Source organism: Balearica regulorum, chromosome 1 (assembly GCF_011004875.1).
Source record: "Balearica regulorum gibbericeps isolate bBalReg1 chromosome 1, bBalReg1.pri, whole genome shotgun sequence".
Classification (NCBI taxonomy): Eukaryota; Metazoa; Chordata; class Aves; order Gruiformes; family Gruidae; genus Balearica; species Balearica regulorum.
The window spans coordinates 72,906,070-72,929,309 of NC_046184.1; the positions used below are offsets into that span (position 1 = coordinate 72,906,070).

General features: G+C 37.8%; 1 protein-coding gene across 8 annotated transcripts; it reads right to left on the minus strand.

The window, feature by feature from the left end:
• On the minus strand, window positions 1-20,440 carry SLCO1A2 (solute carrier organic anion transporter family member 1A2). 8 transcript variants are annotated; one of them, XM_075757996.1, is made up of 15 exons: window positions 20,416-20,440; window positions 16,600-16,711; window positions 15,313-15,454; window positions 13,213-13,345; window positions 12,755-12,861; window positions 10,363-10,509; window positions 9,983-10,081; window positions 9,267-9,500; window positions 6,938-7,102; window positions 4,991-5,186; window positions 4,064-4,229; window positions 2,807-2,991; window positions 2,185-2,249; window positions 1,512-1,629; window positions 1-619 (listed from the first exon to the last, which is right to left on the minus strand). In XM_075757996.1, exons 2-15 carry the CDS (start codon window positions 16,657-16,659, stop codon window positions 460-462), a joined length of 1,977 nt encoding a protein of 658 aa, XP_075614111.1. In that variant the 5' UTR covers window positions 16,660-16,711; window positions 20,416-20,440; the 3' UTR covers window positions 1-459. The 8 variants fall into 8 exon arrangements, with proteins under 8 accessions (XP_075614111.1, XP_075614118.1, XP_075614102.1 ...); XM_075758003.1 differs by lacking the exon at window positions 20,416-20,440 and adding an exon at window positions 17,539-17,650 and having other exon boundaries at window positions 19-619; window positions 9,267-9,410; XM_075757987.1 differs by lacking the exon at window positions 20,416-20,440 and adding an exon at window positions 17,539-17,650 and having other exon boundaries at window positions 19-619; window positions 4,991-5,141.
• Window positions 20,441-23,240: the final 2,800 nt, after the last annotated feature.

Consider the following 23,240-nt stretch of genomic DNA (forward strand, 5'->3'; position numbering starts at 1 on the left):
TTTCTTTTCTTTTTTTTATTTGTTAGTATTACCACAGAACCCAGGCCCCAATATATTGACCATCTACACTATGCAGAATAACAGACAGTCCCTGCCTGAAAGGACTAACAGCATAACAAAATGAATTTATGGAAAAGTCAGTCCCAAAGAAGCTACAAATCTCACTATCTTCAGTGGAACCAGGTCTGAAAACATACGTTTCTGCTTCATAGCCCTCTGCTCAGACAACTCAAACTTGGCATTTCATAAGTTTTCTTATTTCTACTCCTTGTTTTTTTGCATCAAACAGATTTTTCCTGAACTTCTGCTTATGAACTGATACTTTTATAATATAATTAGAATACAACTACAAGCAATTCTGTTAATCTCTAAGTGTTCACTAAGTACGAAATCTGTCACAAGGATATATCCAAAATTTACACTGCATGGTTTTTTCACAATATGTCCTGCTTTGAAATGTTATTCCAATGCTTCTTGTACTTTATCCTGCATTTCTACTGGTGTGTTCAATAAGACTTGGCTTTCAGATTTAAGCTTCTTCTTTAAAATAAGGAGAATTAGTGCACTTGGGATATAGGACACGCCACGTAATATTGCCGGCAGGCCAAGATAGAGCCACCTGAAATAAAGGATGAGCTTCATTAAATATATCATTCATGAAAAAATAGCAAAACTATTCAGCATACATTGTTTTGCAGCAATTCCCCAGCCACTCTAAAGCTTGTATCCTGATCCTTTTGGATCTCACAGAAGATGAATCAATATGAGAATGGAGAATATGTCAGTGTCAGCAAAATGGCTAGTTACATCACCCAACCTGAGGTTACTAATTTAGCCCCCTGATACCCTTATAGCTTTCTCTGCAGGGGAAAGAGGGAGCCCTGAAAAGGGCAGCTCAGACCACCTGAGTAAAACTTCTGGATATTCATGAGCTAGCATTCTTCTTCTAAATAAACCTCAACACAGTATGAAAAGGTATCAGCCTGAGGCCATTAGTTCAACAAGACTTTTTTTTTTTTTTAAATTCCCACAGTGATCCTTGAAGGACTGAGGACTGCAAAAACATGAAGCATAGTATGCTGGGCCAATTTCCCACTTGGGTAACTATATCCTCTCTATAAATTTCTCCTATATTTTAATTCAAGTACTATTTCATTTTCTGTTCAAAGATATTGCATAGCCAGCCATTACACATCTGACATTTTTCCCACAAGGGCTTACTGCTTTTAATTTTTTTTTATCAGAATTCAGTGTTTTAAGGTCTGTTTTCATGAAAGGCCATTAGTGAGTGCAATTTTGGCACCAGAACATTTCTGTTCAAAGGGTGTTCCAACGGCTGTGGCAAAGGTTGCACTTGACAAATAAAGCCAATACCAAAGAAAAGTGTTGTGTTAAATCTCTAACACAGGAGCAGTTTGTCTACTAGAAAAAGATAAAGAACGTACAATTATATCTCTATGCATGTAATAATACAGAAAGAAAGAGAAATGAAAATAAAGTAGAAGATATACCTATATGTGACAATGTCATACATCCTACATGCTCCTCCTCCACCACAAGTCATAGTACCCCACTTCAAGCAAGTGGTATCTATCAAAGCTCCAAAATAAATGGGAGATGGAATTCCAGCTAAAAAGGATATCAGCAATGGTTTTGTGAATAGCATATTTTTTCTGATTAGCAGATACACTATAAAACCTATGCTGTTTCTCATCTACTCCATCTGTCCTGTCCTCTTGCAGCATGAACCATGTTCTCTGTATTTCTTGTGTTCTCTCTTCTTCCTTATCCACCCTCAACCAAAGATTTTCTTTCCTGTTGCCTGCTTACCGATATATACATGCTACAATATGGACTGTGATTCCTATTCAAAACTCAAAATTTTATCTCATCAGTGAGTGTTGTGTTTGATAAACACAGAGTAAGAGTGTAGGAACGTAAAATGTCTTTCAGATGAACAGCAGATGTAGTCAGCCTATTACCCAGTATAAATAAATGCAAACTGAAAGCTGTTCTAATTTGTCATGCTGCCTAGATCTGTGTAAAAAAACCCCAAATTCTTCCTGATCAAAGATACTCCATAGAAGAGCACTCCTGTGCCATGCCCATAGCCCTGAAGTGATCCTTATCTAACTCTAGATCAGACCTAATTGTGCTTCTGAAGTGTGTTAGAGCTTTTCTTACCAAATACTCTTGAAGCTAGTCCATGGATACCCACTCCAAATGACTTTTCTTCAGGCTTTAGAGACCTGTATGATAATTACATTGTACACCAATTAGTAGAGGTGAATTAATAAGAAATGTTTACCTCTGTGCTTTTTCTAAATCAAACTCTTCTTAGGCCCAAACCATTCTAATTAGAGCACTGGTTGAAAGAGTTCATTATCCTCATTAAGTGATGTTTACTGAAGTTCCTTAATTAAGGCTGCTAAATCACAAAAGGAAAAGCTATTGTCCCAGTATCATCCATTTGGACTGAGGCCAGCGCAAAGTGCAAGATAGTTGTGCCTTAATCAACATCATGTTGATGTGATCAATAAACACAAGGGTATCACACAACTCGCAGTATCTCAGTGCACTGACTCAGTGGTCCTCCATTAGTTCAAAATACAGCTGATAGCTAGAAGCAACAACAGGTTGTAAAGCTGTCATGACACTAAACCTTAACACAGCACAGAAATGACATAAGATCTTTCTATTCTTCCTCCCTCCATACCCAAACTAACACACTTTTAATCCCTGGGTGTGTTTGACCTCAGAATAAAAGATCCAGTAGGTTTCTTAAGATAACGATATTTTACTGTACCTTATTAAGACCATGTACCCAGGCATGGCTGCTAAGGAAAAAATGAAGCTGCAGACCAATGACAATATTAAAAAATAATGAAGCATCTTGTCACAGATTTCTTCTCCATCACACTGGGCCAGAATTGCAGAGACATTTTGAGATGAAAACCCTGAGGCTGCAACACAGGTGCAGTTTTCAAATACCTGTCAAAAGAGTATTTTAATCACACAGACTTGTCAAAACTCATACACTGAGTGTGAAACTCACAGTTGGCACCTAGCTTGCTCTCCCCTGCACTTGAGCATGTTACACATGTGCAGCACTGCACTGTGGCCTCTCTCCCAGTCTGCCAGGCACAGGTCCAACCATCATCTGTATGTGGGGTATGAGGTTAGAGGGCAGGAGGGAGCTATGGTCCTCTTATACAGTGGGGACTATGCTTCCTCAGGGAGGCCATGATCAAGAGAACCCTCATATTTCCCAGCACAGCCTGGTTATGTGGTCCTTTCAGTGCCAATAGATCTCACCCCCCTTTTTTATAACCCAGTTCACAGTCTTTCATATGCCAGAAGAGAAGAAACCAGAAAGGTTTGATTGAGGCTGGGTTGCAATATTCTTACTCAAACACTTGCTTCTACTGAATTCATTGAGAGTATTGCCAGAATAATGGCTCTCGAATATTAGCCAAGGTGAGCAAGGGCATCAGTGTCTGGCCCTTACTATCATCTAAATACTTCTCTAAAATACTTGTAAAGTACAGAGACTTTCTAAAATCTGTATGATTTGGGTTTTTATTGAACTCATTATTTTTGTTTGTTTTCAGTCTAATTAGAACTTTTTTTTAAAATGGAAAATGTATTATTAATTAAGATAATAAAGCTTCTCTAATACCTGGTTACTTGTTTAAATCTAAAGGGTAAAAGACATTATTAAGACCATGCTATAGAATTTCATTTTGGCTGAAACCTTGTGCACTCAGGTTTCCAACTGTCAATACCTTGAGAATAATTTCTCACTCCATTTTGAGCATTTAACATTCCTTCAATTAGTAGAAGAAAAGCAGGCTTCATTATATTCTTTAATTTAAACGTAAGCTAATTTTCGTATTCATTTTGGAATATCTGTTGCCACTCAATGAATTTGAGTCCAGCTCTAATTATCATCTTATATATCCAATTAAATGTGCATGTATGACTATTTCCCACTGTATATTGATATGCATATTTCTCACCTACTATATTTCATAGTTACAGTATAATAAAATGTATGCTTTACCACATTTTTTCCAGTTCCTCTTGAGGCTGTACACCCAGCAAGACAAGGTGACACATATGTGATTCCATTGTTCCCACAAACAGGGTCCCATATTTTAAGTGGGCAATCACAATCCCTGTTGCAGCCAGCGAGTAGAGTTTTTTCTGCATATGAAACTTGCTCTATTCTGAAATACATTTAGAAGATGAATAAATATTTCAGTAGTGAAATACCTACAGTAATCCTTTGTAATGGTTAACATTCTATTCTAGCTCAAGTGTTGATCCAGGACACAATCCTACATGCTCCCATCATGGAGTCATGCCTTTCTATAGGATGTTACATCACATTATATTATATTACATTACATTATATTAATATTATAAATTCATAGATAGGTATGCAGAATTTTTCTCATGTATGGCATGTATGTTCTTGATTGTACTCTAAGTGCTACATATACCTACATGTGCATTTTACAGTCACACAAACCCTCCCAATGATTAATGGCAGGCTTCAAATCAAGAAACTACAGATAAAATATCCTCTCATAACTCTATAGCAATCAAATTCCAGTAAACTAGCATAAGATAAAGAAAGGGTTTTGTCGCTCTGTAATTCTGAAATTGCATTCATGTATGCCTAATTTGATCACCAACTTCTTGTTTTTACCTGCAGTTACATGAATTGAATGTGTAATTATGTTAGTAAAAGAATTAATATGGACGTGCAATTTCATGAGCCTTGATATCTTTTTTAATACTCCTTATTGTTTAAAACAGGGCTAGTAGAAGATAGACCTATTGTCTCATGCAAGTAAAAAGCCTTGAGAATTTAGATCATGAAACTAAAATGTTGCAAAACTGTGGAGTCCCTAGCTGATTCTAGACAAGAAAAATCATTCCAGTGTCTTCAGATTTAAGTCCTCTTGTGTCTTAAAGAACGTACCCTTCATAGGAAACTGTTAGGCCAGCAACTGGTGAAGTATCACAGACAGTCCAAAAGGCAGCAAAGTAGAGAAGGTATTCCAGTAAAGATACCCAAAATGCTATGTTCGCAGCCTGATAGATATTTATCTTGAATTTCTTCATGAATAAGCCTCCAAAAAAATACCCAACGCATATAACTGGTAAGTTGTAAACACCTATTTAAACAAGTGAAACTTTCATGTTAAAATAAAGGAGACCATCAAAGCTACTCATAAGGGAAGACTGTGTTTGGCAAAGACTCATATAGTGCCTGTGACTGAATAATTTAACTGCAGTCAGAAATGGGTCTCTGCTAGTTCCCTTGCACACCCAAAACATCTGCCAAAGTCAACAGCAGTTGGGAATTGCTTGGAGAGTGAGCTAGAGGGTAGGACTGAAATGATTCATTGGAAAAATGCAATCTAGAGTTGCAATCTAGTTTCAACACAAAACAAAAACAAAACAAAACAAAACCCGACCAAACAAACAACTCCCCCTCCCCCCCAAAAAATCCCAAACCAACCAGGGTTTCAATACAGCCTCCCTAGCTGAGAGAGAAACTCAGCAGGAAGATAAGCTAGTGGAGCACATCTTGGTGCGCATTGAGCATCACAGAAAGGAGGAACAGACTTTCAGTTTTGATATGGTATTACTGAACGTGCTTTCGCACTTCTTCACTGTTTGATACTTTAATGAAGCAAAGACTGACTGAAAGATATTTAGGAAGTAGTTTTACACAAGCATCATATGGCTTGGTTGGCTTTGCTCAAGACAATGTTGGTTCTTTAACAATACTTGACTGTGGGTGGGCATGGAGAACGTGAGAAAAAGGGAAGACTGTTATACCTGAATTTGGATCCTCTCAATGCACCATATATTTCAATACAGAAAACAGTTTGTCTGAAAAACAACCCAGCAGTGCAATGTCAACACAGCACAGATAAGATATATGATAGCTACATGCCTTTGGAGGCACAGCTTCAAAACACTGGTAACAGAGGGCAATAGTCATACTCGTAAGGTCTGGGACACTCTGTGTGGCAGGTTTTAAAGAAAATGGTGGAACTACTATGAAAGATGAGCACTGAGTTAAGGAACAGAAGTAGCTAGATGTATTTTAAGATGATTCTTCTACAATGATGAAATAAATTCTAGTCTAATTAAGTCACTGCAGTTAAACAAGGGAAAACTGAGAATTTAAGACACAATAAAGTGGAACCATAGAAAAGCTTCTACAGTTTCAGGATGTTTGCTTTGTGCTACAACTACTTGCCATTACCATTTCCCAATGCATGAACACCTTGTCCTCACTCATAAAAAAAAGGCAAGCTAATAAAGAAGACAAAAAAAGACGGCTATTTGGTCAAAGCTTTTCTTCCATGGAGTTCTGCATGCGAGAAAGGATCTGAGGCTTTCAGAAGGCCCAATACCAATACCTGAGGAATGGAGATGATGGAAAATGTTGAAGATCCCTGGCAATTTTAGCTGTGCATAGGTTTAACCCCTCTGTGTCTTAAGATTGCTAGTGATGTTGTTTTCATGAACATGAAATCTTCCCTCTACTTTATAGTATACTTTCTAATCAAGATAATATAAACATTGGGCCCATACTCCCTTGATGTAAATTACCATAACCTCTTTGAGATCAGTGGTGCAAGTTTCATATGAGCTGAACTTTCTGGGCCAATTCAAAAGATGGGAAGTAGATTATAAAATTCTGCACAGAAAATTATGAGATGCTTAGCAGAAAATGCATGATTATTTAGAAAAGCTTTGTAGTGTAGAATCTTTAATATGTAGAAGCATTTGACCTTAGTATGTATATGTATACATGTACACATGAACATATATATATATAAAAATATAGAGAATTTGCATAGAGACATCACTACTTGTCAGAACAGAGCAAAGCAAAATGCAAACGTACCAATTAAAAAGATGGCATCTGCTGCTGATTTTCCAAACTGCTGTTCCAGATACTTGGGCATGAAGGATACCATGCCATTGAAGGCACTGAACTGTAACACAGTTATGCATATAAATAACATATAAACTGGGTTGTGAAACAGAGCCTTGAGGAATGGGATGAAATCTGGAATGAAATAATGTAATGAGTTAGTGTGATGCTTTATGAAAAGAATCACCCATTGCTCAGTGTGGCTGAGAGGGGAAGAGGGGAACAGAAATGATCCTTAACTGGATCAGGCTAATTCTTGTGTTTCGCCAGACATCACAGGCCAAAGATTACTTGCTTATCCCAGGCTATCCCACCATGTCTCTTCTACATGAAGATACACACACACACAAACATGCACACCCATGCATGCTGCGGCTTTTTTAAAAATCACAGTAATAACATTATCATGAAAGTTTCCTGACACTTTTTAGCTGTACGGTGACTGAACTTTGCACCTACAGATTTACAGCAGCAGCAGCTCCTCTCCCATCATTCCTACTCCTTTTTCTCCCATCCCATGCGCCCAGAGCATTCACCAAAAACCCTTTCCTGCACTTGTCACACAAAGGAAATACAAGGGGGAAAGGCGTGCAAATGCATTAAACATCTGTGACAACCTGCCCCCAGAGACTTGATCACTGATTTTGGCTATTGCTACTGTCAGTGATGGGGCAGACAAGGCCTGAAGAGGGACTGACCGCAGTTATTCCCACTGTACTCTCAAAATCTGGATCCACCATTCTTCAGCCAAGTAAGCATCTGAGAAACTAATTTACATGGGTCTTTTCTCTGCATAATGCCTATTAAGTCAGTATCTGAACTATAAAAAAAAACCTCACAATTCCTCTTTGTGTAACATTCTCTATTAACTCATGTGCTGAGCTATTGTCAAGAAACTCTGCAGAAAAACAGAAGCATCTGTAAAACAATGACCATGTTACATTGAAAGTGGGCACCACTTAGGACGGATATATCTTTCAGAGGTCGGCAAGTATCTTACTAGAAGAGGATCTGTATGCAAGTCTTGCAAAAATGAGTCAAATATCTGAAACACTATAAATAGGCTGTATTATTCATATATGCCAAGCAGTTTAAAATCAGAGCTTTCTGAGGAAGAGATTCATTTTAACTATAAATACTTAAATTTTCAACTTGAAATCCTTGGCGATCAAAAAGCTGTCTGAACACATCCTGATCAACTGGCTTTAAGTCACCCTGCTTGAGCAGGGGGTTGGACCAGGTGGCCTCCAGAGGTTCTTTCCAGCCTCAAACCATTCAGTGAAATGAAAAGACTCATAATCCAGGATATTCAGGGACAGTGGACATTCACACCAACTCAGGGAGGGAATGATGATGAAAACATAAGCCCTGAGGGGACTCTGGAGTACTAAGACCACCAGTCTGAGCTTGGAACCTTTCCTCACCAGAGCAGTACTATTTTCATGGATTCGTTTAAGGCTACATGACAGCAGAGAGAGATGCCATGTTTATCAAAATGAAGTTGCAGTATCAGCCAAGATCCGAGTACTCACTCTGAGTATGGTGAATTTGCAGGAGTCAGCTTGAAACACCATGGAGAGGTAGCTGGCACTTGGCACTTACTTTCTGAAAATGAAGATCCTGTCAAGGAGCCCTGAGCTGGGTATACAGAATCATGAGACTACTCTGAAGATCATAGCTTTTGATGTATTTTATTCACTTACATTTCCATCTAGCACAAAAAAAATGGAAGGAAATAGAATAGCTTCCTACAGATGTACAGATCTGAAAGACCACAGATGTGAATGTTGCCAACAGTAACATAAATAAATGTAAGTCAAATAGATCCTTGTTCAACAGCCATTAAATATTTATGAGACACTTAAGCACTTGTCAATTCCCTTTTCCAGCTTCAAGCTGGACTCAAGAAATGCACAAGACTTGTGCTGGTTTTCTGCTTTTCTGCACAGAGTACAAGCAACTAATATCTGCAACTTGTCCACAGCTCACTGAAGTGTAATATTCTTAACCAGATTTCAGTGCATTAATCCTCCACCAGGAAGAAAATCTCCAGATCTACACACATCTAAACTGCAGGAGGGGGAAGGAAGTGAATTCATATCCTGCATCTATGAAACTAGCTTTCTTCCTCTACAAGGAGCCATTCTAAATCCATTTGCAAATCCTTTGTACTACAGAGAAATGACAAATAGAGTATGCATTTCATAGTTTGGACTCATCTTTACTTACAAAAATACAGAGATATAGTTCACAGCTTGGGGACTAAATTAAGAAGGAAATGAAATACAATATAACTTGCCTTTAGCAATTTCATACATGGTCTGTTTGGCTTCATTTTTATCATTTTCTTGCAATAGTACTACACTTTTTTTACTCATCTCCTCAGGTTCATTGGTTTCTCCTTCCTTCACAAGTGACTTGGGCAAAAACCAAAAAGGTATTCCTGCGAGAAGATTCAGTGATGCACAAATCAAAATGCCCAGCCACCATGCTCCAACCCATCGGGCATCAGTAGCTGTTATAGTTATGTCATCTATTAAAAAAAAAAAACAAACAACACAAACAAAACCACACATCTTACATATTAGTTCAGAAACATTTTTTGCTGTCATTGTGTGTTTTCCTATGCATCTCTGACGTGATATATTAAAAACATTTTAAAGATTCTTACAATGAGGCTGATGAAAGAGAACAGTCTCCAGTTTTCTAATGTTGCTAATTTTCTAGCAAATTTCAGTCTTTCATATTAAATCAATTCTAGTCCTTTCTTATGTTAAGCCAGATGACACAATTGTTCCTCAAATAATTTATATGTAGATTAATTTGTGTATGTGTGAATTCAGGCCTTTTATTGAATTGAATATTATACACAGATTTTTCATTCTGAAAGAAACACCAGCAAACTCAGATAAAATGAAGATACAGCATATTAGCAGACAAACATCTTTTAATGCTGATATATACGCTATCATGCCTACTGATTTATATGTAAGATTTTATATATTTGTCCATTACCTGCATCTACTGATCCCAGATCAACAAACAGTTCTGCACAGAACGATGCCAACAAGAAACCAAGGAAGGGGCCAATTACAGTTGCTGTATGGAGACATCCTAAAGTATGAAAAGGAGAAAACAAACTAAATTAGAATCTGAACATAATTCTTTTCTTGCAATTGTTATATATGTGTCGGACAGCTTTACTGAAAATGGCCTCATTTCAATAAGTTCATCTCTAGTTAAATTACAAGTTCTACAGTATTATTTTGATAAGGCAGTAATATCTTTCTTCTTTCTTCCTTAATTGGACTGAAGGCGGTCGTAACAACCCTCTCTTTTGCTTTTGTTTATATGTGTGTGTGTGTTTGGGAGTTATCACAATAGGGTAGGTTTACCCAGGTAGAAAGGTGAATTCTCTGCTTTGGCAAAATCCTCCAAATATGAAATGCCTAAAGGCATGATGGGAGTTTCACCCATTCCTCGTACTATGTTTCCAACCATCACAAATATCCACAGCAAGGACCCAGGCTCTTTTTCACATTCTGTGAATGAAATAAGAAGCCAGAATTAATTCATCTGTGTCTAAATCATTTGCTGTTTGCTGGTAACTTCAATCAGCACTCTGTACAACAGTTCTCACCACCCAGAAACCCTAAGTTAGACCCTTAGCTCAAAGCTCTATTCTAGCACTACAGATTTCTGCCTTGCATATCAATGACCTGCCTATCCAGAATTTTCATCTGTCTTCATGCTATCTGTTTGAGTATTCAACTTCAGATTTAGGATATCTTAAGGACAATGCAAATTCCGATTTGGCAAATGATATACAAATTCTACCATAATTGGTATATGCCACTAAATGTTGCAGAAAGGTTTTCTACCTCCATCACACCTCTGTAAATCAGGAGGTCAGTGTTTCCCTGAGCAGGCACCCACTGGAACACAGCCCGCACTGGGCACTGCTCTGAGGGAGGAAGTCTCTGATTCACTGTGACCCTTATACAACTCTTGATCAAAATCAAGATCCATAACAATATATCTGGCCAGCCTGCTGAATCTATTTGGAGATCTAGCTCTCATTTATTCCATCTGTCCTCCTACATAACTCAGCAGAAGAATACTGTGCTGCAGCACAATCCTGTTTGTCCCACATCAGAACAGTTATATCGGGAACTATATGAGCTTTAGTACTTTCTTTCTCTCCTTGAACTTGGATTTCTTCGTCCCATACAGTCTGCTTCAGATTCCACTGTTTTCTATGGTCCACTTTGTCAGGCTGAGACTTCTCAGTGCCAATTTGTTAACAAATAAAAAATGGCTTTGTTAGCAGCAATTGATGACTTTCTAAATGAAAGCGTTACTGTTCAGAGATCAAGCCTGGATCTCCTGTCTCAATGTCAGATTACTGTCAGAAAACATGGGTGAAGCAATCCACATGCAGATGTGGTCAAATTTAAACCAGTTTTTGCATAACACAGGAGATGGACTCATATGTATGAACATCACAGTTTTGCTTGTTCATAAACTAACAGGGAAACAATCACCTTAACCAAGTATATTTATAGGCTTGAGGACCTATGGGTTCTAGTGTATACATTGAATGGCTGTATAATTTTGAAGAAAATGCTTTACATATCTATACCTTAACTTATGCATTTATTAAATGAAGAAAAACAGTATCTGAAATCTTCACATGGAAAATTAATACCAAGTGCTATTAAGTATACACTTTTCTCAACTTTTCCTTGTGAAGATGGAAAAATTAATGCCTTAAGCAACATACAGTCTTGTAAAGCTTGGAGGCCACATCCCTTACTAAATGGAGGCACAGAAAACTATAATACAACACCACTATGGTTTGATGTCACTGTGTACATACAATATTACAGCAGTGTGATTCAGCTTTAGCACACATTGATCGAACACCATCACAAAATATAACAACTGTGGGAGTCATTTCACCTAACTTTTGCTATCCGCCCATCATCTAGGTTTCCGACAGCCAGTAGGCACATCCAGAAAGTAATCTGACCCACCCTAAAGTAAAGCACATGATTGTCCTTACGGCAAGGGACATACTCTACAAGAGCTCTGTAGTCTCCTTTGACCAACTATCAAGGCAGCCTAAAGAGATGGTTCAGACTAAATGCTTCCCTTTGAGGTAGCTAAAGACTCAGGAGATTAATCCCATCCTCAATGTGAGGATTTTGTGTGTCATCATGTAACAGTTGCCTCTGAGCGTTTTGATTTAATAGTAGTTACTTTATATGCATATTGCTAGTGCACATACATGTTTCAGTCTCCCAGATAAGTTTCAGCCTAGTTTAAACTATTTTCTCTTTTTGCTAAAACAGAGTGGGATCAACTTTTTTGTTCCATCTCTATTTCTCATTCTTTTATTTCTTGTGTGGTACAACAAAAAAGCATCCTGATGCCTTTTACTCATTGTCCAAATATGTTTCCCATCTCACACAGTATCATAGTATTTCAAGTCAAAAAGAGGAACATTTGTGAGAACAACCTGGTGTTATATTTCCACAAAGTGGACTGACAGGGATGTTAACTAACTGAGCTGTTTGGATACTGTGAAAACTGCATGAAAAAAAGCTACAGCTCTGGAGTCTAAAGAAACAAGGCTAGGAAATTCCCTGACCTCTAGTTTTTATGCCTACAAAAAGTACTGACCAAAAGCAGGACCCTGAAATGATTGCTAATAAAAATAAAATCCTATTTACTTAAACACTATAAAAACCAAGGAAAAAGTAGTAGGCATAGGAAGAATCATACCTGTTGATGGTTCCTCTGCAGGTAAAGAGAACAAGCTTTGATTAACAAGGCATAGAGGCATGACTGAAAAATTCTCATGTGGTGAAATACTGCTTTCAATACGATACCTGTTTGAATCAAAGGAAAGCATGTATAGGTTAAGAAGAAATACATCAGAACTGCCTCATAAATCTGTACTTCAGTAATGAAGCTACCTATAAGAAGAGTGTGTAGCTATACGAAGAAGGAAACCTACATCGAAAGCTAACTGAGCCTCAGTAATGAATCAGGCTAGCAACAAAGGAACTGTAGCAGTGTTTTATCCAGACTGTGATCTAGCCTCTAACATAGTCTTGTAACAGATGCTTCAGGAGAAGTTCATGAAACACCCTAATGAAATCTCTCATATCATTTTCTCTCCTATGGATTAAGGCAAGTAAGGATCACAGAAGCTGCTGTGAGCTAAGCCAAATACTCACCTTCCAAATAGGAAATGAGGAAGTGATATCAAAAGACATCCAAATGACAGAATCGTGCAGCCCAAAGCAATTATTCTGGGTCTGTGAAGCTTTGCTCCAAAGTAACTCACAAATGCTATCAGCAGCAAATTGCCTGCAAAAAGAACCTAGTTCATATTTGCAAACCAAGGCATCCGTATACTTTTTAAATTGCAACACAAAATTAAGTATACCTTATTAGCTCAACATCTGTTACTTCTGTTGTCTTGTAAAAACTGTAACTAGAGAGGGAACTCTCTAAACAATGCAGTAATTCCCTACTATCTGTGATCTTTTTCTGAAAGAGTTACACCACATTGAAAGAACATGAGAATAGAAGGCAGAATAGGAGAGAGATCATGGTGAGAGACATTTTTGGCTGCACTTATGTAGAGAAGAAATTTCCCACTACTTTACATGGAAACCAGGCCCAGGGGCTGCAGAATAATAGCTGGTTTACGAAGTTGTTCTCCTAGGATACTCTATTTTGCAATGTGTGGGAAAATACAGAAGTATATAGCCAAGTGGTTTTGTACTGAAAATAATAAACACAAGATGACATACGGAGAATAAAGGAATAATAAATTGATATTAATTTCAGTAGTAGTTTGAGAGGAATAAAAAAAATACAGTTTTGTACCTAGTACCATTTAAAAATACAAATGTGCTAAAAATCTTCATTCTTTTCTCCACTTTCACTTCAGAATCAGTTGATTTTCTCTCCTCTACATTTATTGCTATGCAACTAAGAAAAGAATCAAGCTTCTTATTATGAATCAGGCCCCATAAAAATAACATATTTAGTAATCGTACACCTACTAATTTTGTGATCTTTTTGTCAAAAGAACAAAACCACGTCTCTGAGTGATGAGCATCATGCTCTGAAAGAAGATAACATCTTTTTTTTATGTATTGCTAGACAGACTGTATCGAACCAGTGGCTTGAATGACACTTAAAGATGAACACTTACATGGTCCTAATAAGTTAGTTATGTCTGCCACATACACTGACTCTTAATCATTTCAAATATTAATATGATTATTCAGTTATTGTACATCCTTGGAGTTAAGAATGCCACAACTTGTTATAGAAGAGTAAATAAGAGAGGATAATTTATTTAAAATAATAAGTCTTTTACATACCACTTTATTAATCTTGGCCATTTCATATTTCGTAAAGTCTCCTCCTTCTTGAAAGCAAGAATAAATTCTGGATATTCCTTCTGTATCATAACTTTGAGCTGCCCCATCAGACTGCTTTGCAGGCAGCAGCACAGTGTTGCCAAGAGTTTCTTCTTGCACATGCAGATACAGGAGACCAGGAAAAGATGGAATAGGAGCCTTGCCTCCCCTTCCCATCTGTATATGAGCCTGTGCAGACCATTTCCTCAGCTGAGCCACGGATAATGAAGATCCACATCATGACTTTAAGGGTATAAAACACACCCTCTGAGGATCTCTATTTAGATGGGTTTCAAGCTATCAAGCCTTTCTTTTTTTTTTCTTTTTTTCTTTTTTTTTTCTTTTTTTTTTTTTTTCTTTTTTGGCAATAACAAGATATAAGCTTGTCACTGGGTAATAAAACTGATAGGCAAGGTAAGGGTTGCTAAAAGTAGAACTGGAAACTTTTTTTACGGTTGTACAGGTACAAAATCTTGAAATACTTTTGAGTTTGAGTACAGAGACAATCCACTCCAACCAACTTTGAGGTCACTGATTAAAAAACTGTAAAATGCTAAATATGACCTTAAATTCAAACAAGATTTTATAAATCTTTCTCTTCAGAAAGATTCAATACAAAGCTCATAAACTAGTGCTATTTTATTAGTTGTTCTGTCATATCTTATGATAGTGCAGAAATTAGCTGAACCAGCTTTTAATCCTAAACTTCCTCATTTAAGTTGTCCTTTTAGCTTCCAAGACACTAAATATGTAAGTACCAGCTGAAACGGTAGGACAGAATTGGTCACTATTGTCAGATACAGTAATTGACAGATTGCTATGGACATGAGAGTCACTAATACAGGCTCAGTCAACATATCACAGCTTCAAATAAAAACAAATATCAAAATGAGTGATTACCAATTTCAAAGCTTCCATTAATGATCCCCACTAAAGAAGCTGGAATATTAAATTGTTTCTCTATCTGTGTGTACATGCTGTTCATGTAAGCACCAGACATTGTTTTACCAACAAATGCAAGTGACAGTGCCAGCAGAAATACCTAGGGAGGAAAGAGGAGAGTGCATAAAGAATTCAAAATTATATATTTAGGAGTATTCCACAGTTATTTTCCCCACCAAAGATGTGCTTCCAGGTAAAACAAGTGAACAGTTCTGTTTGTGTGTAAATACAAGCTCAAATCCCATCATTTATCCTTGTCCACAGAGTTAGAGCTTCACTAAACAAACAAAAAAAAAAAAAAAAAAAAAGAAAGATTTTGTTCTTCACCTGGTCCCATTGATCAAGACTGTCTTCAGAAACCTTAAGCCCCATTTCCCCAGCCAAGACAGGTGCAGCACAGCCTTTCCCACCGTGTGTCTGCTGCAAGGTTGCCATCTGCAGGACTGCATAACGCCTGCAGCCAGACCAGGGTGTAAAGACCTTCGCACCTTTTGCTCTTCTCAATGACAAATTGCTTGCCGAATTAAGATCGTTTCCTTTGATCGAATTACTTGAACGAGTATCTGCTTTCCCACCTCAGTAGAGGGCATGAGCACAGAACAAATAATTTCAAACAGAAAGAGTAAATAGTGTGTCCTTTTTACAATAATCTAGTAGCAATTGACCATAAAGAAATAAATATGAATATATGCAGTAGCATTCAAATCCTTTTAACTTAAGGGTTCTCGATAAACAATATTTATTAAATAAAATCAATAGGGTTTTTTTTAAATACATCTGCTGCAAATGCTATAAAAAGCATAAGTAATCTATTTGGGCTTTGAATTACTATTAAAACCAAGCTATTTTAGAACCTTTTATAGAGCTTCTTGACAACTGGAATAGTCTAGGGTACATCAAAAGCCAAATTTTACTGCCATGTCACAATTGATAAGGCTCATTTCACAGGTTTAAAACAGAATGGTAAACATGTCAGGCTAGGGGGATTACACAAATTCAGAGGTGGAGCTTCAAAGGAACAATCAACCATACCTCCAACACATCACGGACTGTAAAGTTCAGGGACACAAAAAGCAACACATGATTGCTTACAAACTTGCTTGACCTCAGTTAAAGCATTAAGGATAAGGAAAGAAACAGAGCTTATTCATTGATTTAGTCTAGACTGTAACTTCTACCAAACCATTATAAGTGCAAGCAATTACAGTTGTGTGTTCACACAAAATTGCTAAAATATTTCTGTACCTTCAGTTTGGAAACACAGCAGAATTTGTCCCCTGCACGTGGCTTCTCAGCTTCTTTCATGTTGCCTTTTTTAATTGATTCTGATATCTGTTTATGAGTCTGTCCGATGATCCTATTACAGTGTTGAAAAAGACAAGAGAAAAAAAAGAAACATTTTTGTCCCATATTTGCAAAAAATCAGATTCCTTCTAAGATAGTTGATATTTGAGCGCCTTCCTTAAATAAATGCAAACTGTATTCTAACAAAAGCTACAAGCCTATAAACTTATTCTAAGGAAGAAAATTTGACATGTGAATGTCAACAATGTAACAGCTAACTCTTTCTCATCAAATACTAAATGCTGTCAGCAGCATACAACCAGTAAGCAAAGAATAGGGAAAAGAAACATTCTGATGGCAAGCTAGTTTGTCTGTAACACAGCTTTTCAGTCTCCTTCACGAGCATTTGGTACTGACCACTGTGGGAGACAGAACTATGAAGACCCGTACATTTGATTTACGTATACCTGGTCTCTGTGGTTTTTATTTACTATGCCTGTCCTTCCTAGCCATTAAAAGGACATTTAGTTCTGCTTTGCATGCTCTGTTGAGCCCTCCCCTCTTCCACTGTCATCAATGTAAATTTGTTAATTTTAATAGAAATTGTATTGGAGACTAATCTTGGCATTAAAATTAGAAGGAGAAAAAATAAACCCAAACCCACCAGATCTACTTACGTTCTAAATGGCAACAAACTAGACTCTGTTCTGCTTCCCCTCCCAAGATTTGTAAAAGCATCGCTCTTTATTTCTCTGTTTACTTTTAGTCATCTCCATCTCAACTTGATGGTTAGAGCTTCTGGTAGCACTAAGCCACCCACTTTCTTACACATTTTACATATTTCCCAAAAATGTGTTCAAAGAAGGAGCAATATATTCCGAGGACTTGGAATATACTTACCTGTAAAAGCCCCTACACATCTGAGGGTTAGCATGATGAGTTAAACAGGTAGAACACCAGTTTAAAGAAGATTTCTCTCTAAGGACCGCCACAAAGGCTTCATTTAAATCAAGTTATTCAATACAGTTCCCTCTGCCTGATGGAGTAATCTGAAGAAAACCAGGGCAAGTCAGAGCCCTACCTTACCACCAGGATGGATATAGGTTAATTTCCTCTTTTTCGTCTCGTATACACTTTCCAAGCGTGGTCTTGTGCCACCCGATCTTCTCTATGTTTTCCACTTATGAAGCCACAGCTGGGAAGCAAGTTGTCCTTGACAAGCCCACTAATAAGACTGAATTGCCTTTCACATTCTTCCACCCAACACCCCCCCAGTCAAAGTCTTCAAATACTAATTTCTACAACAATGTTAATCCTCTCAAATGTGTTTCTTAACTAACTTGATTCCTAGCAAATTCATGGGCATTAACTACTTCTACAGCTGCCTCCTCATTTTCAGTCTCTAAGTGTGTAATGCATTATTATAACATTCCTGGAAATGCTTACTTTAAAATTAAGTGTAGGTGGTCAGCAACTCAGACAAGTAACTCTGATACATAAATAGTTTGCATTTCTGCTTTGCTTAAAATGCTTATACAAACTGTGTTCAATCACCAGTACTAAATTGTGTTTTTACAGCTTTGCACTGTCTTTGCAATTTGGCGAAAAAGTTTATATCCCAGGGAATAGTTTATGCCTTATCTTAATACAGCTTTATTCAGACTGTAGCCCACCTGCGGTGCCAAAAGGTGAGCAACAGATAAAAGATTGCTCTGCTCCTCTTCTGCTCCTAGAAGTTGGCAATGGGATTCTGTTTCTTACTATACTGGTCCCAGACTTTCACTAACATACACAGGGAACATCATCTGGCTAATTACAAGCTTTCTCTTCTGGTGTTAAAAGAAACCAGGCAGCAACCTCTGCCCAAGTTTCTGTTGGGGTATCAGAAACATCACACTGCCCCTCATACAATTACACATGACAAAACGGCAATGTTTGCCTTTACTTATTATTACCTTCCCTCAAAGCATAAGTTATGGTAGAAAAAAATGCATTTCAATCCATTTTTTACTGGGAAGATTATTAAGATTATTAATTGAATAACAAAATAGACAGAACTATTATTTGCAGCTGTGTTCCTGAGATTGCTTTCCCCAGCTTTAAAATATTTTTGTCGTCACACTTGGTCAAATGGAACTGAAGCCACCACAGACTAACAGCCTAGATTATCAGAGAGATGTTGGTGTGTAACGCATTTGGCTCAGGTGCATTTACACCGCACTTTAAATCCAGGTTAGAACTCAGCCTACCATTTCTGTGCCTAAAGATGAACCAATAGTGTTCCCACTCCCTTCTCCCGCCTCCCTGCTCTCCGTTGTGCGTTCCTGTTGCTTGACCTTTCTTCCACTCTTGGGCTCTCCAGGCTCTTCTGCAAACCTTTTTACCTCATTAAACAGGCAGAAATTTAATGCAGCAAAAAGATTGCTTTCCAGGCAGTGAACTGATTTGGCCCACAGAATGGTTCAATAAATGTCAGACCCACATAAGCAAAAGAGCAGGAACGTAGAGCCAAGACCATGAGAAGAGAGTAGAAAGTGGGGTTGAAAGCAGAGTAGAAAAGGATGGAGAGTTAAACCCGCCCATCTGACCGCCAATGATGTGTTATGTCATCTCAAATATTTGTGGAACTATCGTCTCAAGCCCTAACCTGAGCTGCCCAGGCCAGCCCTGAACACAGCAGGACTCCTAGGATCAGCACAGCTCTAAGGAAATTGTCTCCTTCAGTGAACATCAATCAGGATCTCTTTAAGCAAGAGGCAGCTTATGCTACTAGGATATTCACATTGTGACTCAGTTTTGTAACAAACCACTTGAGGAATTTGCACAGACCAGGTGAGACTATATATTTATGCAAAAGTTAGCCCTCAGGTTCTGACTGACCTACCAGCTATCATGTAAACACGTACACTTGAATCCTACTCATAAGCCTCCAGTGTCCACTGAAATTTCAGGGAAGAGGTCAATAAAATCCCTCCTTACATGATCTTACAACTGTCTCTTCCAGCCATCTCCACTACTGAACTAAATTTCCACAGGCGACCAGAAAGACAGACAGAAGACTTGTAATTACTTCTATAATCAGAAGACTTGTTTCTAGAAGACAATTGCTTTACATAGTGCACAAAGAACTAAAGCGCACAGTGTGGACAGTCTTAACACAGGCTACAGCTACAAAGCAGATGCATGAAGTAGAGCTGATCTAACTTGGGCTGAACGAGGTTGGCTTAAAAACAAAGCAGATGATACATCCAGTGTGGCTCAAAGCAGGCATATTCAGTGTGGCTAACAACAGCAGGCAGGCTAGCATTGGGGGATATGAGTTTGGACCCATTTGTCCTACACAAACTCATAAATACATTTTATAGTTTTAAACCACATTTCACCTTTGCTAACCAATAAAAAAAAGACAACAAAACTGCATGAATAGCTGGATTTAAATGTATAGGAAGCAATATTCTGCAAGTTGTCTTGCCTGAGTGTCAAGGGGACATCCTATTTTCCATGTAAAATGCATCTTCCATTTGGGTCAGCTTAGTCATATGGATAAACTACTAAGTCCTTGTTTTGTTTACAAGCAGGATTAAAAATCACGAGGTAACCAAGCAGAGGGCAATTATAGTGTCAGAATTTTTAACTAATTTATTTTTTTATTTGCAAAAAGCATTTTGAAATCTTGTTTTACTAGGCACAGTTCAAACTGTTACTCAAATGCAATTACACTAATGTTAGACTGAGACAAAGAAAAATATTCTCATGGCAAAACAATTTGGTACTTACCGTTTTGAAAAGGTTTTCAGAAGAAATGACTGATATCGTATGCTTAAACTTTGACCTTTATTCTAAATTGTTGAAAATTAACCCAAGTATACCTACTGCAGAATTTGTGTTTTTGCCAAATGGTTTCAGCTGTGCTTTTAGAATACTCACTCAGATGTGAAAGATTTGGGTTGAGTTCTTTGTTAGAAAAAAATTAAGCCCATCTCTTCCCCCCAAAAAAAGGTCAAGAGCCACAGCAGTGCTGGATCCCTGACTAACTGCTGACACCCCTGCCCCTTGAAGACATCTGGAGAATGCTCACAAGCAAGAAAGGAACTTCAAGAGTGTACATAACTCTGCAGATTTACAGGTTAGGTAGTGTCCTAGCAAAGGGTGACACAAGGTCAGACTGGAAATGGGGAATGAATTTGTTTCTCACATCTTGAGGGGGTGTTTAAGCTTTGAGTTAATGAATGGAAAGCAGCACAGGCATAATGATTGGCCTCTTCTTGCTGTCTTGGAATGATTTGAAAGAAAGCGTAGCCCTTTCCAGTCGGTATAAACCACTCAGAGGCTCAACTGTAGGGCAGAACTGGGTCTGAACCAAGAGTGGAGAAAATTACCTCAGCCCCTGAAGTACAGAGCATAGTATCACTCTCCTCAGCATCCCCAGCTGCTGGTCTTCAGTGTTTCTTCTCAGTGTAACAGCCTTTCTGGATCTATTTTCAAAGTATCCAAGTTTAACTACCTACTACATAACTGTGGTGCTGTTAATTCTAGAAGAGGGTAAAGATCCTGATAATTAGGCACTGCAACATTCACTAGGAGCACCCTTCCCTTTGGGACTTCTGTTGAATGATGATGGTTCACTATGCAAAAGTGAAAAAAAAAAAAAGCTGCCTATAGTCATATAGCTGCTGTGGTTGTCCTGCAGGCTGGGGTGCTGCTAGTTACTGATTACTGATGTTACAAAATCATAGTAGTTTGACCAAGTGTAAATAGTTCTAGCTAATGTGACAAAAAGAGATTACGGGATTTTGATCAAATCAGGTAGACATCAGATCTAAGAATCAGTAGCTACACCTTCAAGTACTGGTGCTGATGCAGGTTTCATCTGTGACCTTAAGTCTCTTCATGACACTTGTGTTTGTCTCCCTCAGAGAAATAACTACTAATGTACATGAAGAGCCTTAATGCAAGGTCTAAAAAGTGTGAGGGATTAATGAAAGCCTGGCTTAGAGCGCAGCCTCCAGGACAGTGTTTTTCAGCTTTCCCAGGAAGTACCTGGTCTTCCTGAAAAATCTCCCTGGACTATCACATACCCCTTGTGGTTAGGCTGCTGGGAGTGGGAAATAACAGACTGGCGAGATACTTGGCATTTTTGTTACACAGTATGTTTGTGTCTCACAAACGTACAACTCTGCTGCTGTAATGAAAAACATTTTGTAGACGCCCCTGCTAACGCCTTACAGGCCGCTGGTGGCTGAGGTTCCTGGCCTGCTCAATGCTGCACCAGAGCATGAGGTAAGGCATTTTTCCCTGTTATGTCTTATCATAAAAGTTCACAACTGTAAATTTCTGAGAGCATATCTTCTCAGTTCTCACACAGTAGAAAATTTCTCAAGTAAAAGTCTATTAACACACTTCCAACATGTGAAAAGCTTCATTCTCCCTCGGAAAATATACTTTTCATAAGAGCTGTAGCACTGCTTTCTGTTCACGCTTCATGATGGTCTCCAAATCACACCTGATGGCTGTCTGTACTGGGATTTTGCTTATACAGTTTAAGTAGAAATATAAATTCTGTTTCCACTTTTGATTTCCTTTAACTAAAATCTGAGGTAAAGTCTTATTCCCACTAAGATATTTCGAGAGTTTTCTTGCATTTTATATTTCCTCCACTTACCCATTGCCACTTTTGGAAAATTAAAAAATCCTCTGACAAAATAAGAAGAAAATATAAAGACAGTGGTCTGCGTTCTGCCACATACTGCTTTGTGTTCACAGAAGATTGTACAATGAAAAGCAATAAGGAACAAAGGTAGAAAATGGCTGAGAATAAGGCTGCCTTAACTCCATGTGGCCCTCCGTGCTCCCCTTAAAAAAACAGCTAAAGGTGATGAGGGAAGAGGATGCTGCCTACCAAAATGGCAGTTGTTCAACAGCGTATGTCAACAGCATATGTCATATGTATTATATATTTTAATCCATGTGTATTTGGGGGCAGGAAACACCATGATTTTGACTACAGAGATCCCTATTTTCAAATCTCCTTATCCATCATAATTATTTAAAAGAAGTGACCTTCTGAGATGAATGCAAGCATTTTCAGTGTCCAGGAAATAAGCAAACCAGTGAAATAAAAACAATTGTCTTGGATTTTAATTAACTATCAAATAAATAACCATTAAATAAACTTTAATGAGATAGACAATAATAGGCAAATCACATACAGGGCTGTAATTCTACAATCTCAGTAGGATTATTTTGTTCAGTAATAATTTCTGTTCAGGGTGAGTACAGTTGAAGATTCAGACCCAGCAAAGGAATTACAAAAAATGGAAAGCAAAAATTCCAGTCAAATGGATGCCTCCTTATAGCAGGCACTTAACAATTTGCTTTAAATACTTGTCTCTGTATCAGAGAAAAATAACCCTGGTGGCAGTTTAAGTGATTCATAGTTCATTCCTACTATCATATGATTTACTAGCTCCACTTTAGAGAACTTTGCTTTTAAAATTTCCCCTAGAATTCATCATCAATAATGTGCATTTTAGAAACTGAAGACAAATAAGTGCCCTCTTTCCTCTTAGAAAAAGGAAATAATAAAGGGGAAGATGAAGAAG

Coding starts and splice junctions, on each gene's coding strand:
- SLCO1A2 (XM_010297946.2), bottom strand. CDS start 17,558: ATGTGTAGGGGCTTTTACAG. Junction 2,250..2,806: donor GGGTACATGGTCTTAATAAG/GTACAGTAAAAT, acceptor ATTATCATACAG/GTCTCTAAAGCCTGAAGAAA. Junction 620..1,511: donor TATGACATTGTCACATATAG/GTATATCTTCTA, acceptor CCTTTATTTCAG/GTGGCTCTATCTTGGCCTGC.